Source organism: Centrocercus urophasianus, unplaced genomic scaffold (assembly GCF_019232065.1).
Source record: "Centrocercus urophasianus isolate 14NV4802_14NV808 unplaced genomic scaffold, USGS_Curo_1.0 seq_13, whole genome shotgun sequence".
Lineage (NCBI taxonomy): Eukaryota > Metazoa > Chordata > Aves > Galliformes > Phasianidae > Centrocercus > Centrocercus urophasianus.
Window position 1 is genome coordinate 52696006 of NW_024884475.1, and position 11167 is coordinate 52707172.

Genomic DNA, 11167 nt, shown 5'->3' on the forward strand with positions numbered 1-11167 from the left:
GATTCAAGTGTCTAGGCAATGTCACAGTACTTTTCTGATATATCAAAAATTGTGAAGGTTAGAACTCATTAAAGGAATTTGATCAGAGCACCAGTCAGGCTGACCGAAATACAAGCTGATGCAGCTTACCAAATCTACTACTGAAAACAGCAGAATACTATTTCAGAACAAGCAGAAGAGACAACTATTTCTGATTCGATCAAAATACGTCGCACAGTTCCTTAAAGAATTTGATTTATATACCAAGAGGCTCTTTAGACCGTCAGCAGGTCCAGCAGGAACCAGGCTCCCTGCCTGCAAATCTTTCACTTAGCTAGAGGAAAAAAAGAACAGACAATGACAGAATGTGCCGGCTTGCCCCAAACAAAGAATCTGGCACTATCAAAGCGCTAGCAATCCTCAGTTCATGTTGCCTTATTGCTCTCAGCATAAGATATAGAAGCATTTTTGGCTATATGTTTTGATGGCAGAAATGAGCACCTTGTCATGTTTTGAATCTACAGCTGAAAGACTTCTTAAATGAACGTGACAGATTTTGAAATGCCCCATGCTGTTGCGCTTAAAGTATGCCAATCACAATTAATAGCAACAGATTGGCTATTCCAAAACAAATAAAACCTGCGGATTTTTCTGCTGAATGAAGAGCTGATGAGTGAAAACAGAAGCAAAATTACTACAATAGCCAGTCAGCCTGTCAGTGGAAATTACTTTCATTTGTCTGTATTCACAAGGGTTGGTAAACAATAATGCATCAGCTAATATAGTTTTGTGTTATATTCAAATTGAAAGTGAAATACAGGCTGACATTATAAATGGATCTATTACTCTTTCACAATGGATTTCTGAGGTCTTCTGAGTCTTGATATTTAAACTGGTCTGCAAGGTTGTTGTATTTTAGTATGAATGCTATTAAATTTGTGTCATTTTTCCCTTTAGCAAATTAAATACTGTCCTTCTGCGTTTCCTTTGAAGGAGAGGTGTATTGTATAGCAACCCCTCACTCAGCGGAAATAAAGTGCACGTTTTAAATTGTTCTATTGGATTGTAAGGAGTTGTGTTGGAAATGTACTTGGTAGAGGGGTGAGATCTCTAAATCTCTCCAAATAAATCTCTCTCTAAATAAATGCAACACACCTTTTAATTTCTGTGAATTATTATTTTTTTCTTCTGAAGTCTCACAACAGTTTTAGTGCTTTGGGCCTCCGTGTCCCAGCAGCTATTACTACACACGATTTACTAATGAGTAAAAGCCAGTGGCTTTCAGTAATCACACGGACACAGAAACAGCCAGAATAGTTCAGGTTGAAAGGGACTTCAGACCATCTAATCCAATCCCCTTACTCAAACAGGGACATCTAGAGTGGGCTGCACAGAACCAGCTCCGGGTGGGTTTTGAAGATCTCCAGGGAAGAAGACTCCACAGCCTATCTGGGCAGCCTGTGTCAGCGCTCTGTCACGCTCACAGTAAAGAAATTTTTCTTATGTTAAGATGGAAATTCCCAGGTTTCAGTTTGTGCCCTTTGCCTCTAACACTGTTGCTGGGCTCCACCGAGAAGAATTTAGCCCATCCTCTTTACACCTTCCCTTAAGACACACTGATCTGATCCCCTCTCAGTCTTCTCCAGAATGAACAGGCCTAACTCTCTCAGCTTTTCCTCATATAAACGATACCCCAGTCCCTTCATGATTTCAGTATCCTTGTGCTGGACTCACTCCGACAGCTCCATGTCTCTCTCATACTGGCGAGCCCAGCACTGTGCATAGCACTGCGAGCCCAGGCCTCACCAGGGCAGAATAGAGGGGATCCCTTCCATCAACCTCCTGGCGACAGTGTTCCTGATGCTCTCTGGGATACTATTTGCCTTCTCAGACACAAGCGTGTACCAGTGGCTCATGGTCAACTGGGTGTCCCCAAGGACCAGCAGGTCCTGTTCCACAAAGCTACCTTCCAGCAGGTCAGACCCAAGACTGTGCTGGTGCATGACAGTATTCCTCTCAAAGTGCAAGGCCTTGTGCTTGCCTTTGTTGAATCTCAAGTGGTTTTTGCCCACCTCTCCATCCTGTCCACATATTTCTGACTGACAGCACAGAGCTCACAGGTGTCAGCCACTCATCCCGGTTGCACTCTGGGGTATTAGCCACTCGTCCCAGTTTTGCATCTTCAGCAAACTCACCGAGGAGATGCTCTGTTTCTTCATCCAGGTCATTGTCGAAGATGCTAAGCAAGACTTGACTCAGTACAGAATGCTGGTGCACCCTGCTAGCTACGGGCCTCACACTAGGCTGTGTTTTGACTCATAAGCCTCTGAGATGTCCTCTGCAGCTAATTCTCAGTCTACTCTTATGTAAACCCTTCTCGGGCTTGCTTTCGAGGATGTCACTGGAGACAGTGTTGAAAGCCTTGCTGCAGTCAAAGGAGACAACACCCACTGTTCTCCCCTCATCTATCCAGCTGGTCATTCCAGCTTAGAAAGCTATCAAATTGGCTAAGTATGATTTTTCCTTAGCAAATCCATGTTAACTGTAAATTGTGTTTTTTTTTGTTTTGTTTTGTTTTGTTTTGTTTTGTTTGTTTGTTTGTTTTTTGTTGTATTCTTTCTTTCTTGTCATTTCATCTCATTTCTTTTCATCTAACTTCCTCTTTGTCTTTGTGCTTTATTTGAGGTGTTTATTCAGCCCTCCCCAAACACTCACTTTACTGACGGTTCTGAAAGCCCTTTTCTATATATGCTAACAGAGCATTCGTCGAAGCCTTGAAAGCTAACACCCTAGATCTATGACTTGGAAAACTTCGGGGCACTGGACAATACATATTGACTTGGTCAGATCTAAGGCAAACAATTCAAATTATAACTAATGAGATCGAAGTGTGCAATTAAACTAGCTTTGCCTCCATCCAAAACACTGCTGGGCAGTTTCCTAGAAAGCTTTTAGAGACCGATGATGTTGGGAGTACAGTGGAAGTGCTAAGGCGAATGCCAACCAATAAGCTATATAAAATCACCTCATATTCACACAGTAAAGAAACTAATTCACAGGTTTTAACCTAAAAGGCAGACAGATGCAATGAGTCTAGTTCTTTAACAGACCAACTGCTCTTTCACAGTTGGATTCCCTAAACAGCTACACTGGGAATATTTTGGACAGAAAGAAAACTTTAAAATCCACCCACATACATTGAAAAAATTATTATAGCACTAAACTGGCTCTGAAGTCTGTTTTTGTTCTTGTTTGTTTGTTTGTTTTTAATAAAAATTATTATTAAAAAAAAATACACCAGAGACACATGAAACAACTTCTGCAGCTTTGCTCAGTTGGCCATCACTGCTAAATGCAAATGGTAATGTCAAAACTACTCTCTCTAGGTTGATGAATTTAAAATCATATCTCTTGCGGACAGTCACAAATGCAGCTTTTATCCTTTTCTAGGTGATGGTATCAGTTGTTGTTTTCCTCCTTTTAGAAGTTTAGACAACATTCATGTACATCTTCAATTGTCACAAATTTCATTCGATTTTTTTTAGTAGGTAATAAGGTAATTTCTAATTATGTTATTGAATAAATACTTTTACCTATTGTGTTCCATCTGATATCTGTGAGTTTTGAAGTAGTGGCCATGATTCTTTGCAGATTAAATGCCCCATAGAATTACAAGGAGATGTATCTGCGGTGCTAGTACGGACAACAGATAAGTATGTGCATAAATACCAGAAGATAATTGTTTTATTTTGTCAGTTGTCAGGTGTTATCACCTAAGCCATCTTATGTGAAGCTGTGTTTTCTTATTCTATTTTGCATTAGAACTCCGATTTGTAGATAAGAATTTTAACAAGCATATACCAAGCCAAGCCATCCTTGATGCCTTTGGGATAAACGATTAAATATCTGCAGAAGAGATGGACCGTGAAAGACTTGGTAATATAAACCAGACTGGGCCACGCTGCTGCAGGGAAGGAAGAGAGAATCCAGGAACGCCAGAGTAACTTGGCTGTGTCTAAGAGCTATATGAGGAAAACTGAGATAAAGTGGGAAAAGGAGGAAAGAGTATGAGACATGGTAAGGTCATTTGGCGCTGGTGACCAGCCTAAAGTTTGTTCAAAAGCTGAACCCTGACATTTTCAGACTTCTTTGGAACATAGCACTTACACTAAGGATGAATAATTTTTGAGAAGGTGATGAGAAATACCCTTTCCAAGCACTAGTCATCTACAAATAAAAAATAAACTAGCATGTAGTGCTCAAAAAACTTCTCATGGTTCACAACCCAGGCTGCCGCATGCTTTAGAAAACTTGCAGCACATGGCTCAGACGTGCTCCCAGTCCCTCACAGAGGATGGCAATAGGAGACACACAACTGTCATCTCAGGTTCCCTCTGTGTCTTACCTTGTTGCACAAAAGATCCGTACACGAACCACATGGAGTTGTAGAGCGTTGTGGAGGTCATAGATCCCATCTGAAGGCGAGGAGGGTTGAGCCAATTCAAGAGGTAGACCAACAGTCCTACTAGCAGCACGGTACCAGCTATGCATGCCCACAGGGAGAGGTCAAATGGCGCCAAGCAGGCAAACATGTCCATTGTCTTCTCCGCCTTCCGAAGTAGCACGCCCACCGAGTAGTCCATATAACGTGTTGTGAAGTCCACCACATTTTCTCTGTCGGGGGTGATGGTTAAGGCAGAGATCCCTATGTCAGCTCTCTGAGGAAAGAGGAAGGAAGAATAAAATGTGTGAACAGGAGGTACAGAAATGATCTTTGCTCCTCCTTGATCTTCAGCGGCTAAATTTAGTATGGAATAGCAGATGCCAAGGCCAACATTTAAGGCACAATATAAGCAAACTCAGAAATGTAAGAAATGTAAGTAGCAGAACAGCTGTACCACCTCTCTTAGCTCCATGAGCAAACTTTGCTCTGTGGACTCAGACATCTTAGCTTTTCAAGTTATTATTTTCAAAAAAATCAGAACACTTCCAATGTAGGTAATAGCTCAACAAAATCTACTTCTGGTCATCTTTCTTGGACTATTGATGCCATCATTATTGCTGTGGCTTTGTGTACAGCATTTCTGATTAGAAGAAATTTGTTCCTGACAGAGCTGTATGATTTCCAGCACTTTGTTGATATGATGCTCACGATAAAGGGCTGCTGTGTGACGAAGGGCATCTCATACATCCTGGGGTGCTTGGGATACTCAATATTCTGGACAATATCAACCTCGATGGCAGTGCACAAAGTGCATAACAGCAGGCAGCACACACAGATCCTTCTCTGCTAGTTCCTCTGTATGCTACTGCTTTGTGCCTTTTTGTTTGTTTGTTTGTTTTTGTTTTTTGTTTTTGTTTTTGTTTTTGTAATTTTAAGAACCCACTTCAGATAAGTAGGGGATGAATAATATGCTTTGATCCAATCATCGTATTCCACAGCATGTCTGGATATTAGGACTCCAGAGGCAGCAGGCACAACTACAGCAGATGCTGTTTTCCTTTATATAGATACAATTTTTACCACAGTGAAAGCAGACACAGTAACACTGTTTTAAAAAGCCTCCAAAGTGAAGAAAGACACCGTTAATTTTAGATATTTTTCGACAAAAAAAAAAAAACAAAAAAAAACAACAACAAAAAAAAGAGTATTTAAAATACCTAAAGATGCTACCAGTCTGATTTAATTTGTTCCTGATCTGCCTAAAGCAGCATGTGGTCTTTTGGAAGGGAGTGAGGAGAGCACAAATGCATCAAATTGTCAGTACTGAGTCAATTTTATTAACTGTGTTGAGTTTCTTCTCGTCCAAAGGCGGCAGAGATTGCTAGCTCCTAAGAAATGTGAAACATTAAGTGAGAAATTATGGAGCTGAAACTGATTAGAATCAAATTTGCAAATCATCTGCAAAATACCATCTGTGAGACACTCTGTTGCCCACGGTACAGACACAGCGTTTAATCACAGTGCACTGAAGTCTTTGGTTTACACGATGTACTTCACATTAATTTTCGTTGTCTTGAGAAACAGTGGAAAGTAGCTGAGGGCCTGATGATTTAAGCAGTAAGGCGCTTGAAAATATTGGTTTGTTTATAAATCATGAATAAGATCTTCATCTTTAATTTGTAGTTTAGGTCTTGTAGCATCTGAAATGAAGGTTTGTTGATGTATACAGCTGAAAGCTTGGCTTTGTAAATTAATGTATAAAATTATAGAACTTTTAGCCAACAAATGACTTGAGCGTCTCAAGTGTTCAGCCGCAGCTGTGCTGGGCAGCATTCAAAGCAGACATCACCTGGAATGTTTTCCGCAGTAGTGAACAGAACTGTACGTTCAAAATAATTTCCAAATCAAAAAGTCCAGAGCTCTGTACCAATAACTTGAGTAAAACAATAATCATATTTAGTGTGTAAGGCCATTTTTTTTTCCAGAATGTGTCTTAAAACATGAAGTGGGTTATGGGGTGGCATACAGAACCACTAAGAGATACATGTAACCCCTGCTGTTTAACTTCATGTATCACTGAAATACTTCCATACTGCACTAGATAATTGTTAAGTGCCATTCAAGTTGTACTTGGAAGATGTTTAAAGATCTTTCAAGGAAAACCAATATAAGTGAAGAAAATTTCAGGGAAAAAAAATCTGGAGGAGGTGTTTTTTTTTTTTTTTTTTTTTTTTTTTTTTTTTTTTTTTTTTTGAAGAGGAACATATTTCTCCATGAAATACACTGAAGGGCACAGCGTGTGATATTTATAGAAACGCTGCTTCTATTTCACATCCCTGAGGAGCAGTCTTTCACATTCCACAATGTTATGGTTCCATTCTGGATAACTGCCAGCTACGAGAAAGGAGCAATGTTGTCCTAATGGAAATGTTGCATTTTCTTTGTGATATGGCAGCAGAAATCGTGTTACGGCTATGTATTGATCTAAAAAATTGCTAGTAATGTAGAGAAGGAGGCATCCTGACTTCTCTGTACTCCCACACGTAGCCCTTTTTCCATAAAATAAAGGTTACTCTGAGCTACGACAACTCATGTTCCTGGCTTACAAAATCAAATCATAAACACCAGATTAGTGGAAAACTGTACATTTAGCACAGAACCATGTTTATACTTCACTCAGCAGCTGATCCACTGAAGGTGAGCATTCCTAATTATGTACAGAATCTGTCACCGTGTATTAAATTGGAAGATGGAAAAAATTAAATGCTTGTCATTAACACGTCGAATTGGATCAGAGAAGATATCAGTTTGAAGGATTCAAGGTTCACTTAGCGTTTCTGAGGGAGAGAAGCAAACGCATACGATTATGTCAATATTTAGATAAAAAGCTGCCAATCTGAATTATAAACATGTAAAATTCTCCGCTCAGTTTTCGCAGTGCCAAAATCAACCACTGGCATCTTAGAAGTCTGTTCTAGCACATTTTGGATTAATGAAACTGTGAATTCTGAAATCGGTTCCATAGAAAAAAGTAGAGGGCATTATTTTTCTTTAGGTGACCCGCTTAGGAATTCATAAAGTTGATAGCAGGTCTCCTGAGGTCATAGTTGATCAACATTACCGCAAGCAGGAAATCCAAAATAAGTGAACCAATAGGCCCGAAAGCTTTGCTACCTGTCACAGACTCGGCTCATCAGCGATGGTTTGAAATCCTCCCGTTCTATTGCTGAAGCAAGTATGCCTTATATACATGTAAAGCGATCTTAAGATGATTCCTGTGGTACATGACTGAGAACAGGGGAAAAAAAAATTGACTGTAAATTGCTCCATGAGGATGTTTATGGTAATTCATTGTTAACGTTGAATCAAGATGCACTGAACGTTGGAAGCAACAAGCCACAGCTCCATGTGCCATGCAGTCCTTAACATGGACAGTAAAAATTAACTGCAGATATAGTTTTACTCACGGTAAAGTGCCTGCAAAAATAATTCTTTTTTTCCTCAACTGCTGTTGTGTTTGTTACCTTCTCATGTTGGCTTTCCTGTATGCTTTCTACCTTCCTATGCCATTCCCCTTAGGAAGATGCACTTGAGGGAAGAACTTTATAGAGCTTTCCATTGCCGGTAGTTTGCTTTGGAAGTGCTCGGGCATGTATTTCGCTTTGCATTTCTAACAGATCTAAGTGAAGTTGTTTCAATGCCATTTGCTTCCTGATGGCTCATCAGAAAAGAAGTCACAGCAGTTCAAGTGACGTGGCACATTATGGGAAACCAGCTCATGAATATAAATCTCACTGTTGAGTTCAGAACCGCAAGAAAGTCTACTGTCCTCTCCCAAAAGAGCCTTATTCTGCCTCCTTTGCTTGTCACACAGGCTCGTCCCCCTGGTAGCACGGCCTTGAGTGTAACCGAAGGAAGGAAGTGCTGCAAAACGGTATCTCGTGGCAAAAGAAAGATGTGCAGTAACGCATCGCTTCCTCTTGATTGGCTCTGCTGAATGCTGCCGCTCTCCGAACTCATCCCGTCTGTGAGTCAAAGCTCTGTAGGGTTACACTAACAGACCATCACATTACAGCCAGTTTATTTTGAAAGAAAAAGGTGTACGTAGGAAGGATAGACCTCATGTGAATTGGGCAGAAATGTAAAGAGGAGGAAGAGTGGGTACCCTATTCAAACCACAGACTAGTTGCTCTGAAATGCTGATTCCAGCTCCTATTTCAGCAGCCACTGGGTACAGTAACACTCCATCCTTGGAGCAAGAAGAGTGAACTTGGCAGAAGCTCCACGAGGCGTGTGGGCTTAGGGCACATGTATGCAGCCCAGGGCTTCCATCCCACATGGCTGCAAATGAGAGCAGCCCAAGACTGCTCTCACCAGTATCGGGATCTGTAGAAGAGCCTGCCGCACCCTGATTTGGATTAACGCATATTGCATCTGTCGGTCCTTAACACAGAAAGCAACGCACTCACTGCAGCAATTACCATTTCATCTGACCCTTTTCCTGCAGTGGGCACAGACATCTTCTGAACGCACTCACAAAGAGGAGACGACAATTTTCCACTGTGCTTGAGTGGGACTTGTCTTTTGTAGAAATGCACTGTTCCCAAGTAATTTCTGGCTCACATGTTACGAGGTGAAAAGCACTCCCCCTGTTCCTGGATTTGTTCTACATGTTGGCAGAATTATCATGTTATACTCGATTGGGAAAATTAGGAAACGCTGTGCGTTAAACAGGTTAGATCTTTAATTTAAAACTATTCTTTGCTCCTTTGCTTCCCGTCACAGAGTTGCCAAACAGAGAGATACGTGAGTTATGGGAGCAGAACTTGGTTCGCAGTAAATAAGAAAGCAGCCTTTTGAGAACAGCTTGCACTTGGTAAGGGGTAGATACAAACTGGCTGCTTGCCCAGAGGTTCTCTTTTGCATCAGGAGGGACAGAAAAAGTGAAGGATGGTATGAACCTTTTCTGTTAATTATAGGAGGGGTCGAGAAGATGCCAAAGAAATGATATTGAGGAAACATGAGTTTTACATTGCAAACGCAGTCCCGCTAACACTTCATGTCTTCTAATTGTACAGAAGGATTTCACAACCATTTCGCATTTTCATTTAAAGCAAAATTGCAGCAGACTGGCAAATTCATTACACCCGTGACGTGTATTTACAGATCTAGCGGTTGGTTACCGCCTCAAGGGTGTTATTTAGGTTTATGCGAATCCATGGCTAGTACAAGGAAAAGAATGATGTGGAGATTTTTTAGTAGAACAATCAGGCTTCGGAGGTTGTGATTGCTGCCTGATGAATCATTCATTTCGAACAGAAATTGTTCCAGGCCATTATTCCATCTCTGGAGCCACTGAGCACTGGGACGCGTCCAGCCTGTGGCACGCAGTGCCTAGTACTGTCCTTTGCCGAGCACTGCAGTGAGTGGGGTACGGTACAACATTGGGTGCAAGGAGCAGAGAAATGATAAAAAGGAATCAACACAAGGCAAATGTGGTCCTAGTCTAAACGGTAGACAATGAAAGTTCAGTTGTGACATTTTCTGAGTTGGAGGAAAATTCGATTTTCTTAATGGTTGCAGCTCAGCACGTACGATCACAGCATTCTGGCTTTATAAGAACGTAAGGAAAACGGCAAAATGAGGTTATCACTACAATTTAAACCCACAAATCGCATCAAGATTACGGCACGTGCGGATGTTTCCATTCTCACAGGCCTTGTACTGCTTGGGCAATCAGAATAAGTTAAGGTTTTTTCCAGTTTTCCTTTTCATGTGGATTGTGATTGTAATTTTTTGAATTTTTTAGTTTTAAACTTCTTTTTTCTTTTCTGCAAGATCTGATTTTTGCATTTTGTCACCTTGTAGTTCCGGTATTTAATGTTACTTTCTGTGTCTGACTGCATCACTCCTTACATCTTACAATGGTGCATTATGTTCAACAATTAAATTTCACCTGTAGATTGTGAAAAGGATTTCTATAAACCACCAGTAAATTCTTTTCAAGAATGTCTACAGCAGTTATTTTGAGGAAAATAAAAATAGGAGTCTTTGGCTTTAAAACCTGCACCTTTAGCAGTAGTAACAGCATCTTCTGGTTCACAGAGAGCAACTGAAATGTAAACATTCATAACACAAATGGGGCTATTTCTCCCAGCCCTGGTCCTGCTGGTGTAAAAAGGAGCACAAGGAAATCTCAGGATTTAAAAAAAAAAAAAAACAACTTGATGTATGCAGTTTCCACTCTTGACTTCTGCTGCAGGTCATCTTTGAGCAAGGATGAATATATATGTGCAAGCAGCTCTGGCAGCAGTGGGACTGTGAATCCAGGCATATGAGTGCCCCTGAGCTTGGAGTACACTAATGGTGAGTGCTGTAGCTCCTCCTGTTTGTAGTAATAGGGGCAATTTCCTCCTCAGCCCTGCTGCTGGGGCACTATCTCAGAGAGATTTTTTTTTAATGGGAGGGTGGGTTTGGTCATACTTGGGAGTGGCCCTGCATTGGCACCCTTTCTTGGGGGTCTGAGGGAGGAGCCTGTTAGGGGGAAGCTCCCCCTGAGTGGGGGTGTGTTGGGAGGGAGCCCTCCAGAGATGGGGGTACTCATCAGGAGTGAAGCTACTGCTGGGCTTGGGCAAGTCTTCCTTGCAGAGTGGTGCTCCTTTGCTCCTTCCTGGCTGCTGAGGAGAGCCTAGCTCTTCTAGGCCTGACCAGCTAGAAGGATGGAGGAATTTCTCCCGGGGTGGG

General features: G+C 41.3%; 1 protein-coding gene across 2 annotated transcripts in view; it reads right to left on the reverse strand.

The window, feature by feature from the left end:
* The window catches only part of GRID2 (glutamate ionotropic receptor delta type subunit 2), a 685769-nt gene that overhangs the window by 119368 nt on the left and 555234 nt on the right, over positions 1-11167 (reverse strand). For both annotated transcript variants that reach the window (XM_042812758.1, XM_042812757.1), the window contains one exon: positions 4385-4697. In XM_042812758.1, coding sequence (XP_042668692.1) covers positions 4385-4697 — 313 coding nt within the window. The remainder of the gene's footprint in view (positions 1-4384; positions 4698-11167) is intronic.